This window comes from Ornithorhynchus anatinus, chromosome X5, assembly GCF_004115215.2.
Source record: "Ornithorhynchus anatinus isolate Pmale09 chromosome X5, mOrnAna1.pri.v4, whole genome shotgun sequence".
Lineage (NCBI taxonomy): Eukaryota > Metazoa > Chordata > Mammalia > Monotremata > Ornithorhynchidae > Ornithorhynchus > Ornithorhynchus anatinus.
Genome location: NC_041753.1, coordinates 16,734,487 through 16,757,648, shown reverse-complemented (window position 1 = coordinate 16,757,648; position 23,162 = coordinate 16,734,487). Strand labels below are relative to the sequence as shown.

The following is a 23,162-nucleotide window of genomic DNA, read 5'->3' as shown; positions in this document are numbered from 1 at the left end:
GTGTCAGCAGATTGCAGCTGCAGGAGCAAGGCAATGAGCCAGGTTCTAGCAGCTCACAGTTATGGTGGTCCTTCTTGTGTTTCTCATTTCTTTTCCCCCCTATGCCCCTCTCTCCATTTCCCTCCCCCTTTGCTTCCACGCTATTTTTCTGAGGCATTTGTTAACTGGGGGCCTCATTTGGAATAGAGACTCTATCCAATGTAATGACAATTGTATCTACCCTGTTGTTTAACACAGAGTAAACACTTAATAAATATCATTATTACTATTAAAGAGAAATGGCACTGGCCTGGCAGAGGACCTGGGTTCTAATCCCAGCTCACCACTAGCTTTCTGTGTGACCTTGGGCAAGTCATTTAATTTCTCTGTGCCTGTTTCCTCATCTGTAAAATGGGGATTCAATTACTGTTCTCCCTCCCCCTTAAACTACGAACCCCATGTAGGACAGGGACTGTGTCCAACCTGATTATCTCGTATCTACCCCAGCGCTTAGTACAGTGCTTGCCATATAGTAAGTGCTAAACAAATGCCACGATTATTATAATTAACCACCCTCTGGTATTTTTAATTTTACCACCTGAGTTAGGTTTTTCTAAATCCCCAATGCCTGAGGTAGTTTGCTTGTTTGGGGGAAGGGGATTGCTACTTCAGAGGTAGCTGTTGCATGTTTTGTAAGGAGGGAGTGGGCAGTGAATTGACCCATTGGGCGTTCCCAGGAAACGCCACAGATTCTCACTCTTCTCACGGAGTCTGAATATTTCACACCTGGTATAAACCTCTAATTCAACTTCAATTCCCTTTCCTAAGCCTGGCACATGGCGCACCCACTAAGCTGTTCATTTCATTGCCTTCTACTTTCCAGAATAATTCTGATTTATTTGAGGCACCAATTCTATTTTTCTCAATTTCAAAGGTCAAATGTCTGGTCTTTTTCTTTTTTGAGATGTAGCATTCAATACCTACCTTTTATGTTTCTTTAATTTCACAGTGAGAACATTTTCAAATAAGAAAAGAGGTTATAGTTAATGTAATAATGCTAATTATGGTATTTGTTCAGCACTTACTACGTGCCAAGCACTGGGGTTGATACAAGGTAATCAGGTTGTCCCACGTGGGGCTCACAGTTTTAATCCCCATTTTACAGATGAGGTAACTGAGGCACAGAGAAGTTAAGTGACTTGCCCAAAGTCACACAGCTGACAAATTGTGGAGTGGGATTTGAACCCACGACCTCTGACTCCCAAGCCCATGCTCTGACTCTTTCCACCAAGCCACGCTGCTTCATACTAATTCATATTAGTACTTTAACCACTCTACTGAATTACACTTAGCTCAGAGACATGAAAGGTTAATAATTAATACAGAAGCAGAGTGGCCTAGTGGATAGAGTATGGGCTTGGGAGTCAGAGTTCCTGGGTTCTAATCCTGCTCTGCCAGTTGTCCGCTGTGTGACCTTGGGCAAGTCTCTTAACTTCTCTGTGGTTCGGTTACCTCATCTGTAAAATGGGGACTAAGATGTAGGACGTGGACTGTGTTTAGCTTGTATGTACCCCGGCGCTTAGTATGTGCCGGGCACTGTACTAAACGCTGGGTTGGTTACAAGAAAATACAGTTGGACACAGTCGACAGCGTTGGCTTAGTGGATAGAGCACGGGCCTGGGAGTCAGAGGTCGTGGGTTCTAATCCCAACTCCGCCACCTGTCTGCTGTGACCTTGGCCAAGTCACTTCACTTCTCTGGGCCTCGGTTGCCTCCTCTGTAAAATGGGGATGAAGAGTGTGAGCCCCATGTGGGACAGGGACTGTGTCCAACCTGCTTAACTCGCATCTACGACGGTGTCTGGCAAGTCCCCTAGTTATTATTAAATGGATGTGGTGACTTTTCTTCATCTTCCAAGAACAGTTAGCGACAAACCCAAAGTAGAAGAGCAAAGTTCGGAGAGAGGGTGTCGGGCACCGGGAGGCGGAGCCTCGGAGGTCCCGGCTCCTATTCGCCTAATGAAATTTTCACGTCCCAGTCGCCTCTCGCAGGTTGGTTTTTTGTTTTTGTTTTTTTTTTTTCCGTCGGATCATCTTCTCCTCCGGACTAGTTAGAGAGGCAGAGGCGATTAAGCCTCCTCGTCGTCGACGCCATCGAGGGGATCGGGACGGCGTGTGGGTGTGTTTGTTGGTAAACACCGTTAGCCATGGCCGACGATATGAGTAGATTTGGCTACATAATGGAGTTGCTAGCCAAAGGCAAGGTAAGGACAGTGGAGGGGGGCTGGAAGCCCCCCACCATCCCCAACTGTGGGTTTGCATCCAATCCAACAGGGGTTGGACGACAAACGGATTCGTTCATTCATTCATTCATTCATTCACTCGTATTCATCGAGCGCTAGCTGTGTGCGGAGCATTGGGCTAAGCGCTTGGAAAGGACAATCCGGCAACAGATGGAGACGATCCCTCCCCAACAGCGGGCTCACGGTTTAGAAGACGGACAACGAAACAAAACAGAGAGGCATCGATAGACGGATCCCAGGGCTGCCCCTTTCCCCCCCCAGCGCGACGAAGGTCGTCGCCGAGTCCTGCAGATTTGCAAAGCGGCTCCCTTGGGGTCCAGGCCGGGTGGGCGTGCAAGACGCACGCTTAGCACAAATCGTGCCCACCCCCCTGCGCTCAAGGCTCGGAGGTGGGAGCGGCTCCCGGTTTCGGGGAGCGGAGGGCGTAATGGAGGGGAGCCAGGCGAAGATAACCTCCTTGCCGCCGCCCGCGGGGGCCCGAGAAGCAAGCGGCCCCGCACCACCTCGCGCCGGGAGGATCGGGGTCTTCGTTGACAGGCTCGCGGGACCCCCGGGGTCTCTGCCACTCGGCTAGCCCGGGGCTTGCGGTGTCTGGGCATCCTGGCCAAACCATCCGGCGAGGGAGCCGGTCGTAGCTATCGAGCGCTTACTGTGCGCCGAGCGCCGTACTGAGCGCCCGGGGGAGTCCAATGTAGTAAGAGAACTACATTACCGTGCGGTTAACAACAGTCAAAGATGTCAGTTTTTCAAGTTCCGCTCCATTAGGCATAAGCAAGGCATCGCTTGCAGGGCTTAGCGCGGGTCAGACCTTCAGTAAGTTCCTTTAGTACAGCAGCGTGGCTCAGTGGAAAGAGCCCGGGCTTGGGAGTCAGAGGTCATGGGTTCGAATCCCGGCTCCACCACTTGTCAGCTGTGTGACTGTGGGCAAGTCACTTAACTTCTCTGGGCCTCAGTTACCTCCTCTGGAAAATGGGGATTAAAATTGTGAGCCGCACATGGGACAACCTGATCACCCTGTATCTACCCCAGCGTTTAGAACAGTGTTCTGCACATAGTAAGCGCTTAACAAATACCAACATTATTATCGGTCCACGGAGAACTGGCTGGGGAATGCACACCTGGCTGGCAAGTAGCGCGGCTCAGTGGAAAGCGCACGGGCTTGGGAGTCAGAGGTCATGGGTTGGAACCCTGGCTCTGCCACTTGTCAGCTGTGTGACTGTGGACAAGTCACTTCACTTCTCTGGGCCTCAGTTCCCTCATCTGTAAAATGGGGATGAAGACTGTGAGCCTCGCGTGGGACAATCTGATTACCCTGTATCCACCCCAGCGCTTAAAACAGTGCCTGGCACATAGTAACAAATACCGACATTGTTAAGTAGTGGAAAGGAGAGGGTTCCTTCATCATTCTCTCAAAATTCAAAGTTGGCTTTTGAACCTCAAGACGTCTGGAGGAGGGAGGAGGTTTAAATGCCAAGGGCTTAGTACATCGGGTCACGCTGCAGCCTTCCATCCGGCCAGCTCCGCTCCTATTGCAAGATGGAAAGGATGCACTGGCCCTCGAGGCTGGGGAATGGCGGTGGCGAAGGCACCGTTGATTCCCTCCCTGGACCAATTCCCAGACCTGCACCGCTCCTGGCCTTCCCCGCCCCGTCCGGCCAAGGGATACCTCCTAAACCCATTCGTTCATTCATTTGGTCGTATTTATTGATTGTTTACTGGGTGCGGAGCACTAAACTCCAAAATTCCAGAGGGAAAAGCGGGCCCAAATCCAAGTTCTCTGGGTGTAGATCTTGATTCTTTGCAAAAAATCGTTGAAGAACAGCTGACCTGCCACTTTTTTACTAATCAGCTGGAAAAACTGGATCCTTGGGCAATAGGCAGTGGGCCAGAAAGCAAAGAGAAGCAGCGTGGCTCAGTGGAAAGAGCACGGGCTTAGGAGTCAGAGGTCATGGGTTCTAATCCCGGGCCCGCCACCTGTCAGCTGTGTGACTTTGGGCAAGTCACTTCACTTCGTGGTGCCTCAGTTACCTCATCTGTAAAATTGGGATTAAAAATGTGTGAGCCCCACATGGGACAACCTGATTACCCTGTATCTACCCCAGCGCTTAGAACAGTGCTCAGCACATAGTAAGTGCTTAACAAATACCAACATTATTATTATTATAAAGGGCGTTATGTGTAGCAATAAAAGTGGCCACAGACTCAATCACAGCAGCTGGATTTCTGTGCGACTCACCATGACCAGTATTTCAGAAGGGACCTCCGTTTAGCAAAATGGCAACTCCAGGTTTGTTGCATGACTATTTTTAGTTGAAATCGACACTGTGGGCAGAGCCAGAAATATCAGACCTTCCACAGGAAGAGAATTTTGAGCCTGCAGGCATCTTGAGGTTCAAAAGCGAATTTTGAATTATGGGAGAAAGATGAAGGAACCCACTTCTTTCCACTACTTGCAAGCCTGGTGTGCGTTCCGGAGCCAGTTCTCCATGAACCGATGTACTAAAGGAAGTTACTGAAGGTCTGACCCGCTCTAAGCCCTGCAAGTGATGCCTTGCTTATGCGTAATGGAGCGGAACTTGAAAAACTGAAATCTTTGTTGTTAACCACACAGTAAGTGTACCTTGAAATTACTAATACTTTTTTCTTCTCTGTAGTTAGGTGGTAGTTTGTGGTTCTGGCTTGCAATGCACTGGAGATCTCAAAGTCAGTATGATAAGCTCAAGAAAGGACTTATCTTCCTCTTTTCTTTCTAAAAAAGGCATAAAAAAACCCTTCTCAATTCAAAAGTGTCATATTTTTCATCTCTTCCCCTCCCCCCAGACGTCACCCTGTCTCCTTCCTGTCATTTCTAAGTTTCCAAATAAGCTCTGTTTTTCAAATTTTTACTTGAACGCAGTGATTTTTGTAATTACTTTTAAATGTTGCTAGTGAGGCTTTCCTTTCAAGGTAACATGATTTCCCTCTTCCAACCCCAAGAGCACAGTCTATTGCTTTATTTTACTCCACTGTTCATAACTTATTTTGAAAGGGTCAGGGACTGTGTCCAATCTGATTATATTGTGTTTACCCCAGCACTTAGTACAGTGCTTAGCACATGGTAAGTGCTTAACGAGTGCAATCGTTATTATACAAACCCAACCAATGTGGCCTTTTGGTTCATCAAACAACTTTGCCCCCACCCCCAGTCCCTAGTTAATATGACAGGTGGCTCTCCCTGCAGGGTTAGAGTAATAACTTCTGAACAGTGTGCTACATTTTATGATTTTCTCTGAGGAATAAAAAGAGTGGTCTTATTTTTGAAAGCTTTATTGTTTTTCATATGAGATTTTAGATTTTTTCCCCTTAATCTTCCAACTTCTCCGTGAGATTCCTGGTGGTGTAAAACAGGGTTCCCCAAACTGATATGGCAAAGGCTTCTGGTGCCTTTCACTCTTCTATTTCCACCTTTTTCCTGTCTGTCTGTATCTCCTTCATTTGTAGAACACCTGGAATGTGTGAAATGTAGCTTGGTGATAGTCCCTGGATGAGACTAAAAGGAGAGGGGCAAATCAACTGTAACCTCAAAGGAAGAGGTAAAACCTTATTCATCTCAAAAATTGCCAGTGAATGGAGACCTTGGCTGATCGAGGTTTTTACAAATAATTGACAAATGCACAGTTGACTTTAATATTTATTCATCTGTGTGGATATAGCCTCCCGGAACCAGTTCTCAGTTTTCACACACTCTCTGTTAAATAGCGTAGTCTAATGGAAAGAGGTCCAGGATTCTAATCGCAGATCCACCACTTGCCTGATGTGTGACCTTGGGTAGATCACAACTTCTCTGGGCCTTAGTTTCCTCATATGTAAAATGGGGATTTAATACCTGTTCTTTCTCCAGTTTAGACTGTGAGCTTCATGTGAGAAGGGACTCGGTCTAACATGATTCTTGTATCTAAACCCAGCACTTACTACAGTGCTTGGTGTATAGTGAGCACTTAACAAATGCCACAATTATTATCATCATCCTACTTGTCGTATTTAAGTACCTACTATATGCCAGGCACTGTACTAAGCGATGGGATAGCTACAATCTAATCAGGTTGGACATAGTCCATGTCCCATGTGGGGATCACGATCTTAACCCTCATTTTACAGATAAGGTAACTGAGACTCAGAGAAGTGAAGTGACTTACCCAAGGACACACATCAGACAAGTGGTGGAGCTGGGATTAGAACCCAGGCCCTTCTGACTCCCAGGTCTGTGTTCTAACACTGCTTTCCCCTGGCATTCAGTGCCAAGGATATTGGTGGGAGAGTGAGGTGGTTTTTTGTTTTTTTTCAAAGGGAGATTTATGCATCAGTGCTGCGATCTGGGACTGGTAAATCTTGGTATTGTAGCATCTGGAGAGTGTGTGTGTCTGTGTGTTGTGTGCATGTTTGTGTGTGGCGGGGGGGGAGGGAGAGGGGGAGAGGGAGGGATGACAACAGCTCCCAACAGACTCAACTTTCATTCCAGGCCATGTGGTTCCCTCCCCATATCTCTACCTAGTTTTAAACCATTCTGGGGGCCATTGCAAGAAGAATTTCCATTTATGGGAAGAAAGCCATTCTTTAAACCTATAAAGTCTTGCTCATCCCAGGTCTTCATATGGCACTGCAAAGACTTCAGATCAGGACTTTCCAGCCTAGCTCCCAAGTCCCAACCCGTTTGCTTGGCTCCATGCTCAAAATGAGTAATTGTCATTTGTATCTGGGGAGGTGTTCATTTTCACTCTCTTGCCAGTCTTGTGAGTAACCTTGGAACTGCACTACAGCTGTTTGCATCTAGACAAAATTCAGCCTTTACCACTGTCAAATTCAATACAATTTAAGAGGATAGTTTATAGGTTAGATTTTCCTTTTTAAATGGCATTTAAGTGCTTACTATGTGCCAGGCTAAGTGCTGGGTAGATACAAGGTAATCAGGTTAATTAAGGCTCACAGTCTTAACCCCCATTTTACAGGTGGCATAACAGAGGCACAGAGGAGTGAAATGACTTGCCCAAGTTCACACAGCAGACAAGTGGTAGAGCCCATTGTTGAGTAGGGATTATCTCTATCTGTTGACAAATTGTACTTTCCAAGCGCTTAGTACAGTGCTCTGCACACAGTAAGTGCTCAATAAATACGATTGAATGAAAGAATGAATGAATTAGAATCGTGTGGGTAGGGAACATGTTTACAAACTGCTAAATTTTACTCTCTCAAGTGCTTAGTACAGTTTTCTGCACAAAGTAAGTGCTCAGTAAATGTGATTGGTTGATTGATGTATGTCATAGACCTAGCTACAATGTGAAACGGACTGCAGATTTGCTTAAGACCTCAAATTGCAACTGGTGGCTTGGTGCACCAAAATGGGACCTTGTTGCCCTTGACTTATCTTTGAGCTTCTTTCTCTCCCCCACCCCCCAAATCTGCTCCCAATGTGCCATTGACTTACATGTAACCCGTCTCTGGACCTGCAGCTTTATTGCACTGACCTGATTTTGACAATTTATTTCTGCCTTTAGTGGTTAAAAAAAAAATCATGCTGTACATAAGTTTGAACCAGCAAGACAGTTTTTGCCTTCTGCCTACCGATGTGTCTCCTGGTTTCTTTAAAGTATCAAGGTGTATTTTACTTTAGGTTAAAAAAAAATATGGTTGTCTGAAGTTTTTTGCACCACTGTTTTCAGTTTGTTCCCTTTCTTTAGTTCAGTTTCTTTTGTTTTAGCGTGGGTAATTGGTGTGATCCAGTTCATTTTACTGGTTTTGAAATTTTAAAATCCCTTGGTATGCTTTATGTACCAGAACTTAATTAGTGCACAGTCTGGTACTTAGCATGATTTCTGTCCCCCAATTCAAGTCGCTTCCATGTGTTTTGGAACAGGGAAAGAAGAGGGATTTGAAAATTTAAAAGGGATGTCTCCAGTGTACTTACCAACCCTTTTTCTTTTAAGATAATTGACGGGTTGGGGAATAGGATTTTGAAGGTTAAGGAAGATGGGAGTATTTAGTTTGCAGAAAACAGAAGAGTAATGAAATGTCTCCAAGTACAGTATTGGGGAATCAGGCTGTTGTCTCAGCACGTTGAGGGCAGAACAAGAAAATATTGATTTTTTTTTAGCTGCGGCAAGAGGGATGAGATTTAAGTTAGTTATTATGCAAAACTTAACTGAGTGTGAAGGTGGTTAAACTCTATAGTTACTAAGGGAGGTTGTTCAGCCTCTCAGAGATATCCATGTACAGCTGTTCATCGTCCTGAAATCTCTCCACGTTGTGTCTCTCTCTGTCCCCTAAAGTGGTCTTATAAACGGATTAAAGGGCATCCTGAGACCGGACTGTCCACCCCTCTGTCTTCGAGATTCCCCATCTGCTGGCCGGAGCCAGCCCTCCCTGCTTCCGGACCCCGGACCCCTCGATCTATAGGGGAGTGGGGTGGAAAAGGGAAGGTGCTTATGGCCCGATGGGGTTCCTGGACGCAGGGATACGAGGGGGAATTCCCTTATTGGGACTCACGGTGCCCCTCTTCTCCCCCCCCTCCCCAAAGACACGGAGAAGAAGCCCATCCTTTGGGCCCTTGAACTCCAATTCCAGTTTATGCACACACAGTAAGCATTCCTTACTGTACTAAGCGATTGGGAGAGTCCAATAGAACAGACACATTCCCTGCCCACAACGAGCTTCCAGTCATTGACTGGGGGAAACAACGAAGACAGACATGCAGCGTGGCTCAGTGGAAGGAGCCCGGGCTTGGGAGTCGGAGGTCATGAGTTCGAATCCCGCTTCTGCCACTTGTCAGCTGTGTGACCGTGGGCAAGTCACTTCACTTCTCTGGGCCTGGTACCTCATCTGGAAAACGGGGAGGAAGACTGTGAGCCTCACGAGGGACCACCTGATTCCCCTGTATCTCCCCCGGCGCTTAGACCAGTGCACATAGTAAGCGCTTAACAAATACCAACATTATTATTATGAAATAAAGAAACGACAGAGAGGGAGGGAAGTGAGTGGAGGAGGTGGGCCCGGGTGCGTCGGGTCCTGATGGGACAGCTCCGGGGGGTCGCCCCCCACTCCCTCGGCCCCCTGCCGCGCCATAGCGCATCCTCCTCCTGCGGCAGGGAGGCGGGAGGGGGAAGAAGAGGAAGTGTCCCGCAATCATGGCGGCAGGAGCCAGATAGACACTTCTTCTCCCCTCCCCGTAGTCCTCTCCCCCCCCCCCATCCCGTGCACCTATTTCCCCCTCCCCTCCCGGCCCCCCCCCGGGCGAGGGCTCCCCCCGGATTCCCCCCCCCCGCGCACCTGTCGCCCCCCGCGTAACAAAGGCGCCCCCGCGCCCCCTCCCCTCCCCCCATTATGCGGTGGGCGCTATTGTCAGAGACGCGCCGGCCCCACCCTCAGCCTTCACTTGCGTGGCCAGCCCCGACCCGCCTCAGTCGTCGTCGACCGCCTGAGCGAGAAGCGGCGATTTCTCCCCTTCCGCCCGCTGGCCCGCTCGCGCGTCCTCCGCCCGCGAGTCGCGCGCCCAACCGACGTTGAGCTGCAGCCCGCCGGCCGGTCGGCTAGCCTAGCGGCCGAGGGATCCTCCGCACGCCCCCTTCTAACACCACAATGGAAGGAGACCGTGCAGTGCAGGGGGTGAGTATGGAAGAAGGGGCGACTCGGGGGCGCCGGAGCGGGGGTCTTCTCACCCCTCGAGACTCGGTCCCTGCCCTCCCCCACCGCTCCCCCCCGGGCATTTCCCTGGGGAGTCCTCCGCCACTCCACCCGGCCTTCGGCATCCCCCTCCCCCGGCCCCGTCACACCTTCTTCCCGGCTGGAGAAAGGGGGCGTGGGGAGGATGCCGCAGCAGCAGTGATCGATCGTGTGCGGAGCACTGGACTGAGCCCTTGGGAGGGGACAGGGCAACAGCTCGTGTCTAAATAACAGATTCATCCAGTCGTATTTATTGAGCGCTTACCGGGTGCAGAGCCCTGGACTAAGCCCTTGGGAGAGGACAGGGCAACAGCTCGTGTCTACCCCAGCGCTTAGAACAGTGCTCTGCACATAGTAAGCGCTTAACAAATACCAACATTATTAAATAACAGACTCATCCGGTCGTATTTATTGAGCGCCTACCGGCTGCAGAGCACCCGTTGGGAAAGGGCAGTGCGGGTAATAGAGACGTTCCATGCCCAACGGGCTGAGAGTCTTGGGCGTGGGGTTGGGGGGAGACATCAATACAAGTACCCGGGCGTCGATATAAATAAGCAGAATCATAGATATATGCATATATACATAAGGGTTGTGGGGCGGGGATGGGGGAAGAGCAAAGGGAGCGAGTCGTGGTGACGCGGAAGGGAGGGGGAGCTGAGGAACAGTGGGGCTTAGTCCGAGCTATTTATTGAGCGCTTCCTGTGTGCAGAGCACTGGACTGAGCCCTTGGAAGGGGACCATGCAGCAGATCGTGTCCAAAGAGCAGCGGGAGTGGAGTGATCAATCAGTGGTATTTAGTGAGCGCTTCCTGTGTGCAGAGCACTGGATTGAGCCCTTGGAAGAAGACAATGCAACAGATCGTGTCTAAACAGCAGAAGTAGGGGAGTGATCAATCAGTGGTGTTTATTGAGCGCTTACTGTGCGCAGAACACTGGACTAAACCCTTGGAAGAGGACAATGCAACAGATCGACAGAACGTGTCTTATTAAGGGTTTACCGCTCCGCTGCTGGTTGTTCGTTCCCACCTTGGTCCCCACTCGCCTCCTCCCCTTCTCCCCTCTCTCCCGCCGATGAGTTTTCTCCGAAGACTGAGGCGGAGATCGTCTCCTTTCCCTCAGCCGCCCTCCACTTCTCTAATAACTGCGGGAACTTCCCCTCTCCTCTGGGGAGGGGGCGTTTCCCAGCTCGGTTTCCGCAGCCGCTTCGGAGATTTTTCGTCTCGGTCCCTCCCTTTCCCCGGGCGCGTATGCAGGAAAGCGAAAGGCGACGTGACCCTCCTATTGGGTTGCCATCGGGAGGCTATTGAAAGCAGCACTGTCCTGCCTCGGTGGACTGGGGGTGGGTGCGCGCCCGGTGCGGGTGTGTTTTTTAAGAGCTCTTTGTCTGGCCGCGTTCTTACTGAAGACCGTGCAGCTTGATTCGGCTGTAATTCCAGCGTGGACTCTGTCCCCGATTATCCTCTGCTCCACCCACATGGGCTGTTCGGCAGCAATTAGATCTGGGCAGTGGGAACACACGAATCTCACTGTTCAGGGAGAAAGGATCCATCACCTAGCCGGGACGGCTCGGATTTGGCCTTAACAGAATTCCCCCTTAAACCAACCTCCTCCCCCCGCCCCATCCCCCCGAATCACTTTTTAACTGTTGAAAGCTAGGGAAAAGAAAATCAGTCCGGCCTAGTTCGGTCCCCGTCATACAACGGGATTGTAATTTATTTGGTCAATTCTAATTGGGGACAAAACGTTTCCCTTTCGACACTATTGGAAATCGTTGTGACTTCAACGTAATGAAAAATACAAACTACTTCATTCACTCAGTCGTATTTATTGAGCGCTTACGGGGTGCAGAGCACTGTACTAAGCGCTTGGAATGTACAGTTCGGCAACAGAGACAATCCCTGCCCAACGGCGGGCTCACAGTCTAAACTACTGATGACTAACGTTGAAAGAGGGGTGTTTGAAAATGTAGTTCATTATATATTTTTCAGGGTAAAACTTGTCTGCTGTGTGACCGTGGGCAAGTCACTCGACTTCTCTATGCCTCAGTTACCCCATCTGTAAAACGGGGAGTAAGACTGTGAGTCTCAGGTGGAACGTGGGTTGTGTCCAACCTGATTAGCTTGTATCAACCCCAGAGCTTAATACGGTACCTAGCATATAGTAAGCGCTTAATCAATACCAGAGGTAGAAAAAAAAAACCCAACAAACACTTGGATGGGCACCTTTAAACACATTGTGACGTCATAGAGCATATTTTTGGAAAATCACAACGGGCGTACCTGGTGCTTTAATGGGTTTGATTATACCTTATCAAATTTCACTTACTGAGATTTGTAATTTGAATTTTTTTTTCCTAAACAGTCCAGGTGATGCAGCTAGGAACATTGCTTTGAAAGACCTGTTGATAAATCATGGTGCCAGATGACTCCAGCCTCACTCAGTTGTCATTTTCATTTAAGATAAATGATTTTTTGGACATAGAAAATGAGGATTGAGAAGGTTTAAACAGTGTTGTAAATATTTAACCTCTGAGTATCAGTGATTTCGAGGGTTGTTTGGGCTCTACAGAAAGACAAAATAAAATGATGGGGAAACAGTAGTTTTCCCAAGGGATCTTCCGTTTGTGTTGTAGTAGATAAGGTAGGATCTACGGTTACTCCTAACAGTTCATCATTCGAATATAGTAATGGGATGAATATCTCACTTGTAAATAATTTTGATATTTAGCCTTCAAATTCTTTTGCTGTGTCTTGAGTGCTCAGAAAGTTTTAGAAGTCATTTGGGGCTCTCATAGGGTTTATGTGGTTTATGATGTAAAAATGTCTGCTACCTCAAGATCTGTCTTTGCAAATTCAAATTTAAGGGCCTGTGGGTGTTTTGTGTGTTTTTTTGGTTTTTTTTTAACCAGACAGGCACACTTTTCCTAGCCCTTCTTATTCTTGATGATACTATAAAGATGTTACAGCTGAATGAGCATCAGTAGCTTAAAGAAATGCAACCCCAGTGTTGGGTTATACAGTCTTTTCGAGGGGTGTGTCAATACATTTTTTTACAATTTTTTTCTCTTGTTCATTTTTTTTTCACTAATCCCTCCCACCCCTTCTTTCACTTCCCACAAATCTTACGGTTCTTAAGCATGGATTCTTGAGCAAGAGTCCACTTCTGTTGCATTATAGGAGAACTGGGTATATATATGTCTGCATCTAGAGGGCATATACATACTTGTACTATGGCTGGGAGTGATCTTGGCTCTGACCCCTCTCTCTCTCTCTCCTCCCCCTCTTCCTACTTCCACACTTTTAGGTGACCTTTAAGAATATTGAAAGGGAACTCATCTGCCCAACATGTAAGGAGTTGTTTACCAACCCGTTAATTCTTCCATGTCAGCATAATGTGTGCCATAAGTGTGTTAAAGAACTTCTGTTCATGTCGGGTGAGGACTCGTTTACCGATGTGACTTCGGAAAATTCAAATCCAAGCAGCCCACGTCTTCGTCTGCACTCTCCAAGTTTGGATAAAATCGACAGAGCTGCTAAAGCAGGTATGTCAAAATTTCTGTACCTTCAGTGATAATTGTGGTGTCTTTTAAACGCCTTTTATGTACCAATCCCTGTCCTAAGCGCTGGGGTAGATACAAGATAATCAGGTCCTACATGGGGCTCGCGTTTTAAGTAGAGGGGAACACAGGTATTGAATCCCCATTTTGCAGATGAAGGAACTGAGGCCCAGAGAACTTAAGTGATTTGCCCAAGGTCACATAGGTAAGTGGCGGAGGTGGGATTAGATCCCACTTCGTGTAGATGATTTATTGGCATTTCTCGAATGCTTATGGTACATAAAATTTGCATTTCATTGTATTTAATGATTCACAGAGCAAAGCAAGTTAATTCCAAACAAATAGCGTAAGATGATTATGGGCCACTTTTTCTTTAATAGTAAATCGCAAAAATGCTCTCAGTACTTTTCAAACATTAATAACTATAATTGTTTAAAAACAGAAATCTTTGAGACCAGGTCTAGTCCTCCAGTCTATATGATGAATTCTGAACCCCAACAGAATTGCTTATGTGTTTTATCCTGTGCTGATTAACTGCTCTGAATACCGGGAAACATTATTTTTTTTCCCTATTAACTAAACCATTCTTGAATTAATTTATATAAAGGAATCACTTGCTGCTTTGTCATTTTGTGAATCTTTTATTTGAAATGAAATTTCTTAATCCTGCTCTCTGTTCATTGTTTACAGCAGCACAACGGAGGTCTTTGGGGTGGAGAGGTAGAAATGCTTTACTGTTTGAATGACTTCAGATAGTGTAGTGTTTAGATCTAGATTAAATTTCCATGGTTAGTGCATAGTTATTAAACATCAGTGGTCAAGTCCTCAAAACTACGTAGAAAGTGGACAAACAAATTAAGCTAAAATGACTTAAAGGTCAACAGGATTAAATTTTGCCAAAGGGTTTTTAATTCCCATTTTTAGAGGGACACTAAATTCAAAGTTCTCAAATCTAAGTCACCTTAGGTGAAAGAAATGCTACGTCATTATCCTATTAAATTTGGCTATACTTTTTCTTTGGAAAAGATTTCAGGAACTCCTTCAGAATTCAATATTCATCTTTTTCCCCACTTCATTATTTTTACTTTCATTTCCTTTATGTCACTAATAATAATAATGATCTAGCCTAAACATTTTAGTGGTTGTGCTTGTTGCGGGCAGGTTGATACATGTTTATCAACTCTGTTGTATTGTACTCTCCCAAGCACTTAGTACAGTAGGTGCTCAACAAATACCATCGATAATGATGAGTATAATGTATGTACTATCAAGGTTCTTAATGAGCTTTTTGATACTTTTGATATTTTAAGGTAAGTTTATTTTCTCTGAAACATTTCATTTTGTGAGAATTTACCTACAAAGTCAATAATTTAATCCGGTTGACCTTTAAAATTAAATCAGCTATTCTTTAATTTTGAAGTGCTGGTGATATTTTACTGGAAGACTATAATAAAGAACTGGTGATGTCCTACATTTTACCAGAAAACAAACAATTAAAATACTCCTTTTCTGATTGAACAGTGACAGTTTCATACCTCCAGCCATAAGTAAATACCAGATGGATACTCCTAGTTTTAGAAAATCCACTAAGGTTATTTATAGACTTCAGTCTTAGAGTTGGTTGGTAAGGGATGAAACATCTTTATAAGAGGTCTTTATTTTTCCAAATATCCGCGTTGATCTAGGACTGGTGTCACCAGCGAACATTTGTTCAAAGCATGTTTTGATTAGCATAACCTAGTTGTTTTATCTGGTTAATTAACACACAATCAGAATCTTCAACTTCAGCAATTAATAGTTCAGACATCAATTATACATTCCATTTTCATATCTCACAGTCCACGCTAATTAGAAGCATGCACTTGACTTTAGATTTCCGGTTATCTTGTTTAAAACTTGACCACTGTACCATGTTTCTTCAATAACTGTTGTGCTTGTCGGTTTTTGTACTTAATGCATCGTCATTGGGAAGTTATATGCCTTTTCCAGCTAGTGTTGCTCTTTGCCTCCTTTTTTGCTTGGTATTGTCGAGTGCTTTTTGTGACCGCTCTTTACTGCATGTTTTTGCAAGTTGCATGTTAATAACAAGTGCCCATATCTTTTACTTTGGCTTTTCACAAATTTTAGACAGCTGTTCTATTTTATGCTATAATTGTAACATTTGAATATACCATATGTTCAAATGAGGATATCAGAAAGATCCCTGTTCAATACATGCATGCCTGCATCAATTGGTCAGTTTACAGATGCTGCAAGGCATGTAGTATGTTCAGTTCAGATAAAGTCTTAAGAGTAGTTTGATCCAAGTTAGCCCCAGTATTCCATTTTCGTTGGAATACTCTATTACATTTTTGGTTAAGTTGTGCTTTGAGAGAGATGATGCAAGGCTTGTTGTGAATCTAAGAACTAATTATTTGCACTTTTTTTTTTTTACTGTGACGATTCTTTACAGATGTTATTAATTTATATGCGCTATGAAGTTTTGGAAAGTCTATAGGGTTAATCTCATCCATTTTTGCACTCAGTGCAGCTACCTGTGGAGTGGGAAAGAGCTCCATAGAAGTCAAAAAATAGGATTCTCTCTGGCAATGTAATTTTTTCATTTTTATTAATCATCCTAGCACACCCTGGACAGTTTATTGGATGAACACTTTTTGGAGTCCTTATAGATATCTCTATATAGCATATATAGCTTTCTCTCTCTCTCTCTCTCTCTCTATATATATATACACACACAAATATTTATCTGCAGAGTATGGATAAGCTTGATGCAGTTTTGGGGTCTTATGAGTTGAGTATTTCCATTTTTCCAAAATCCATATCCTCCAGGTTTTCTTCATTCTTATCCCTTTCCCATTTTCCCATTGTATTATATATTGTAACTAACCAAAGACTTCGTGTCTATGCAGGCTGGAAACGCAATTCAAGCACCCCTAAGGCAACTGTTCTTCCTTGCCCCGCCTGTAAGCATGATGTTGACTTGGGAGAACGTGGGATCCATGGCCTGTTTCGTAATTTCACCTTGGAAAACATTGTGGAAAGATATAGACAAGCTGCTCGAGCTGCTACAGCTATTATGTGTGACCACTGTAAATCTACGCCTCAAGAATACACCAAAAGTTGCATAGACTGCAATGCTAATTTCTGCAATGAGTGCTTCAAAGTGAATCATCCTTGGGGCACCGTTAAAGCTCAACATGAGTATGTGGGCTCAACCACTATCTCAAGACCAAAGGTAATTGGAGGTTTTGATAAATGGGGATGACATTTTAAAAGTTGAACTGTGTGTGTGTGGGGAAAGTGTCAATGTTTTACCAAGCAAATGCAATTTAGAGGTCCACCTGAAGTGGGGGTAGGGGAACTGGAGCTTAGGGAAAAGATGCTTTTCCTTCTTGATGAAATGTCAAGAATATTTCATTTTTAGAACAAAATTCTAAATTTAAAAACTTAAATTTGAAAGGCAGATGGGAATTGGAAGGGGTGGGGGGAGCCCCAACCACTCTTCATTTCAATATCCTGACCGCTCCTGCTGCTGCTCCTGTTCTCTCTGCCTTTATTGCTTTTTCAGGGCCCTCAAGTACTCCAGGCTTTTTTGTGTTCTTTAATTACTGTTTAATTCAATATATTATTAGTGACACCCATGTGCAGAGTACACTGGTTGTATTTTCCTATGTTCTGTGAATGCCTTTATGATTCCTTCTATATGTATCTTTGCTCTTTTCCCAATAGGTCATCATGTGCCCTGAACATGAAGCAGAAAAAGTGAACATGTATTGTGAACTTTGTAAACGACCTGTTTGCCATCTCTGCAAGTTGGGAGGAAGTCATGCAAACCATCAAGTCACCAACATGGCCGTTGCCTACAAAACTTTAAAGGTAGGCCATTATTCCTCCTCAGTCCCTGCTTATTCAAGTGGCAGATTTCTCTCTTCCCAGGCTGTTGATCAGAAATCATTTTAAAGATGGGTCAGAACGCTAAAACATGATTTAAATGTGACACTGTGGAAAAGAGAGTTGAGACTTTCCTAAGAAAAGGTTACCTGCCAAAGTGTCCTTTACACCTTAGTTTTTGACAGTCCTGGCAGCAGAATCAGTAAGAGACTCTTCTCAAGCAATTTCAGGATGCTTCTGGGGACTTAACAAACCCAAACTTCACACTAAGTTAAATAAAGCAGGAGTAATTCTCTGTGAATTAACGGAGTTCTGACTTGCCAGAGATGAGTAATTTCCAGGCTTGTGTGTAATTACAGGTCTGTGAGTTTTGGGCTAGTAATGGTTTATGATAGGCCAGTGATTTTTAGTTATCTTTTCAATGGGTTCTAATCTCAACTCTGCCACTTGTATGCTGTGTGACCTTGGACAAGTCACTTCACTTCTCTCTTGCCTCAGTTACCTCAATCTGTAAAATGGGGATTAAGACCGTGGGCATTAAGACATGGACTGTCCCACACAGACTGTGTCCAGCCTGATGAGCTTGTATCAACCCCAGTGCTTAGTACCGTGCCCCGGCCCCTAGTATGCGCTTAGCAAATAGCATTTATTTAAAAAATGTAATGCTTGTCCCTTCAAGGCACAAGCTGAGTCGGTTGTAAATGTTTGAGTTGTGTTGACTGAATACATGAAGTTGGTAAAAGTTGTGCCCTTCAGTTTCTTCAACCTTGTGTTCTATTTCAACAGGAGAAGCTTACCAAGGATGTTGATTTTCTCATAAGTAAGGAGAGCCAGGTGAAGGAGCAAATTTCGGAACTACACTCAGTAATAAAAGAAATGGAGGTAAGATAATATCAAAGTTGAGGTGAGTTTGAGCATTTAATGTGGTTTTTATTGCTTACATAACTCTTTCTTTGCTCACTTAAAAATCCAAACTAAATTGTAATGCAGACAGTAAGGGAAAACTGGGAGGGTGGGGGGGGAAAAAAAGAAGCGTATTGTTTATCTAACCTGGCCGAAGACTAAGTATTTCTGCTAGCAACACAAAATTATATAGTCAGGCAATTGAAATTGATTGAATGATTTCATATCACTTGGCCTGCGTTTCTGAAATTCATTCAGTACTTGACGGATGTGGCAATTTTTTAATACAAGGTGCTGAGTGGGGAGTTAAATTGTGTTTGTGTTACAATAGTGCAATGGCGAAAAAGCTAAGGAAGAAGCGGCCATCCATTTTGACAAGCTTTATGGTGTCTTGGAGGAGAGAAAATTTTCAGTTTTCAAGGCCATTGATATTTCGAAGAAATTGAGACTGGAAAAGCTACATATCCAATTGGAGGAATACCAAGGACTTCTAGAGAATAATGGACTTGTGGGATATGCACAAGAAGTGCTTAAAGAAACAGATCAGTCTTGCTTTGTTCAAACGGCGAAGCAGCTCCATGTCAGGTACTTGCTCAATTAGAGAGGAAGGTCAATGGGTGTGTTGATTGTATTGTGGAATAGTTGCTGTGTCCCTCACCAAAGCTAACTCAAATTTGGGTGAAGTTTTGTCTCCCACTTCCCTTTCTTTTCATAGAATACTTTTTGTCAAATAATTTTCATAGATTATTTTATGCTCATTCCTCTTCAGAATTCAAAATGCAACTGAATCTCTAAAGAATTTTAAGCCTGCAGCTCAAGCATCTTTTGACGATTATGTCGTGGATTCGTCGAAGCAGCAAGAACTTCTTGAAGAAATGACCTTTGTCTCTAATGGTGAGAATTCAGAAAGGACACGCAGAGAAGGAGCATTGCCTAATGAATAGAGCGTGGGCCTGGGAGTCAGAAGGACCTGGGCTCTAATCCCGAGTCTGCCACTGGTCTGCTGTGTAACCTTGGGCAAGTCACTTAACTTCTCTGTGCCTCAGTTCCCTCATCTGTAACATAGGGATTAAGACTGTGAGCCCCATGTGGGACAGGGACCATGTCCATTCCAGTTTGCTTATATCCACCCCGGTGCTTAGTACAGTGCATGGCGCGTAGTAAGCACGGAACAAATATCACAATTACCATCATTTCACCTTGTATTTCTACATAAACCACTCAGGCTTGTGAAGGAATTTCAAAGGAAACCATATGGGTTTGCTATAGAATTGTGCTGGGATCATCCCATTTACTATTTAAATGTAACCAGAAAACCTTCCTGGCTTTCTCTGGGGACACCCCTCTCAAACAACCACACACTGCCGAGTCAGTGATTCAAAATGCTCTTCCTGAAAAATCTGCATAGAGTCTTCAGTTTTCCTAGCCCTGTAATAATAATAATGATGATTATGGCATTTGTTCAGTGCTTACTATGTGCCAAGCACTGTTCTAAGCGCTAGGGTAGATACAAGGTAATCAGATTGTCCCACGTGGGGCTCACAGTCTTAATCCCCCTTTTACAGAAGAGGTAACTGAGGCACAGAGAAGTGAAGTGACTTGCCCAAGGTCACCCAGCTGAGAAGTGGCAGAGGCGGGATTATAACCCAGGACCTCGGAGTGCCAAGCCCGTGCTCTTTCCACTAAGTCATGCTGATTTCACTGTTGAGGGGGGAAAAATATACAGAAGTTCTCTACTGTGAATATTAATATGCTTTCTGTTTTGTGTGCATTTTCAGGGATTGAAGTACCAGAGATCAATGAAGAACTAAGCAGAACCTACAACAAAACTTTAATCACTTGGCATCATTCTGAGAAGAATGTTACTGCTGATGGTTATATTCTCGAATACCGGAAGGTTGATAAAATGGGTGATTCCTTGGCCTGGACTGAGTCAGGGGTTTATGGAACCACCAAGGTTATTTCTGACCTCGAAAATAACAGCAGCTACTCGTTCAGAGTTAGAGGCTACAAAGGCGCTAGCTGCAGTCCTTGCAGTAAAGAAGTGATTTTGAATACTCCGCCGGCTCCAGGTATGGTACATCGAGGTCTATAATCACAGGATGGGGACCGTGATGGGTCATTTTCAGACAGATGTATATCTGGCCCACAATTTTAAGACCCCCTAGGAGAAAAGAGTTCGCATTTCACTGGGGCATAGGCCCGGCCTTGACGGTAATCGTGCTAATTTAATGTTTGAAGACTTGCCCAAATTTTGCTTCAAGCTTAATACATGTTAAACCGCACTATTCTAGCATTCTCCATCTAAGGTACGGTATTTTAAAAGGTTATTTTCTTTTAGAAGAAAATACACAGTTGGAGCACTTATGTAGATATCTGTAATTTTATACTTATTTATGTCTGTCTCTCTCCGCCCCCCAGACTGTAAGCTCATTGTGGGCAGGGAATTTGACTATTGTTGTACTTTCCCAAGGGCTTAGTACTGTGCTCTGCACACAGCGCTCAATAAATACGATTGAATGAATGACCATATTTAAAATCTGCTTAATAAAACCCTAAAGGTCCAGGCTACTGTTTTCCCTCCTGGGCTACCTGTTTTCAGATTCACTCTCAGGCAAGTTTTGAAATGACTAGAAGAAGACAAGACTTATGGATAAAGGAATAAGTTTAGAGGTGGCATAAAGTCAGCAGCTTGCAGGATTTGGATTTCCTAGTACTAGAAATTCACAGACGCTTGATGAGATAATCTTTTACTTCATAAGAGGGGGAAACATTCGATTCTGTAGCATTGTGATTGTGAAACCTGAAGACGCTGCCCAAAGTGGACTTACCTAACAGACTGGATCTTGGTTTCTTTAGCAACCAGGACATTTTTTTTTAAAGACAGTATCTAGGAAAAGGTGTGCTTTCCTCTTCTCCCCACCCCCTCCCCCTGCCCTCCTTTGGCAATGAGGCAGTTGATCAGTTGATTGCTGACTGTGTGCAAAGCACTGTACTAAGCGGTTGGGGGACTACTTCCATATAGACTTGAGGTGACTAGTTAGTCACTTGGACAAACTGTTGCTTACATTGGATTTTGCAGGTTTAGAATATTTAGCATTCTTGTCATGTTTGTGCCATATAAATTTAAGAGCGCTAATCAGGAGTAATACATTTGAGACTGACTCAGATATTTATTTTTAAAGTTTTTAGCTTTCTTTTTGATGAAAATTGTGGCTACAACAGCGAACGCCTCATTCTGAATTCCAAAAAGGACCGTGTTGATAGCCGAGCCGGATTTTCACTTTTGCTTACTGGTGATCGTATTCATGTTGGGTGTTACACAAGTTTGGATTACATTATTGGAGACACTGGAATCACCGAAGGGAAGCACTTCTGGGCTTTTCGTGTCGAGCCCTACTCTTACTTGGTAAAGGTGGGAGTTGTTGCGGATTCGAAACTGCAAGAGTGGGTTCAGAATCCACGTGAACTTTTCAGCCCAAGGTAGGCATTTTTCTTTCCGGTTCTCCAACTTTATCATTGTTAACTTAAATGTCCAATGAGCATCGTTATATTGTTCCACAGCCACTTAATTTTAGGTCTTTGCGGAAATTAGCAGGAAGATAAACTGAATCGGCTTCACTTTGCATATGAGTGCTGCAGTAATATTCCCCAAACAGAAAGCCGTATCTCTGGTAGTGTACGCTCGGTAATGGTGTGTGTTTTTCCTTATTCCCCAGTGTTCTCCCTTCAGTCTTGATAGGAAGATGAACTTTGAGGGTAGTGAGCATTCAATTTAGAGGAAGACTTGGCCTAATGGTCACGGGGAGCTGACAGAGACCCCTCGTCCTACCACCTGTCAGGATTTCCAGCCTTTTGAGCAGCCTTCTGGATCTAAGGAGGAGAATTAAGCTAGTGTTTAGTGATTCTTTTCATCACCCAGATAAAAGCTACTAAAATCATGTCACACAAGGACTTGCTTGCAATCAAAATATCTGACTTTATTATATTGCAGCGCACTTTAGAACAGAAAACATTCTATTTTTATTGGGTTGGAAAGGCATGGCTTGATATGTGCTTTGAGGACACATTTGTGTGACTACCTTTTATACTTTAGAGCTCATTGGTGATTTTTATGGTGCACAGGTAGAATTCTCTGAATGACCTGAATTCTTTCCCTGGTCTCCTAGATATGAGCAAGATAGCGGTCACGACAGTGGAAACGAAGAAACCTCCTTTGTTGCCGCTCAGCCTTTCACCTTAATTACCGTGGGCATGAAGAAACTTTTCATTCCAAAGTCATCCACCGTCCCCCTGGGTGCTGAAAATCGGATCCTTCCGATGCCGACGTGCTTGGGAATTCTCCTCGAATATGACAAAGGCAAAGTTGGGTTCTACGATGCGGATCGCATGAAGTGCCTTTATGAGCGTCAGGTTGAGTGCTCCGGGGCCATGTATCCGGCATTTGCATTGATGGGCAGTGGGGGAATTCAACTCGAGGAGCAAGTCACAGGAGGTTACGTGGAACACGTTGTTGATGTGTAATCCAAGCACTGTCGAGACTCTTAGAGACAAAGCAAATGCAAGAAAAATGATGCCTTACCATGTGCAAGCATAATTACATCAGTGCTTTGAAGTGCTTTTTGCCATATGTGTCTTTTTTGTGTGTGTTTGTGTAAGTGTGTGTATGTGTGTCTGTGTTACTTTAAAACACGGGGGGGGGGGCAGGGAAGGGAACTAAAATAGCTTTTAATCCCTCCCATCTCACTTCACACTTCCGTTTTTCTTGCCCACGCTTTGAGGAGACTTGTTTCACAAATGACTACTGAACCATTTTGTTAGCACCGAATTGCCTTTTCCTA

The 23,162-nt window shown here is 44.7% G+C and overlaps 1 protein-coding gene across 1 annotated transcript; it reads left to right on the top strand.

The window, feature by feature from the left end:
- The first annotated feature begins 9,685 nt into the window (after positions 1–9,685).
- Positions 9,686–22,940, top strand: TRIM36 (tripartite motif containing 36). The gene is made up of 10 exons (XM_007668253.4): positions 9,686–9,915; positions 13,275–13,512; positions 16,437–16,762; positions 17,257–17,403; positions 18,205–18,300; positions 18,653–18,906; positions 19,091–19,215; positions 20,100–20,393; positions 21,507–21,804; positions 22,491–22,940. The coding sequence occupies exons 1-10, from the start codon at positions 9,889–9,891 to the stop codon at positions 22,843–22,845; spliced, it is 2,160 nt and encodes a 719-aa protein (XP_007666443.1). The 5' UTR covers positions 9,686–9,888; the 3' UTR covers positions 22,846–22,940.
- Positions 22,941–23,162: the final 222 nt, after the last annotated feature.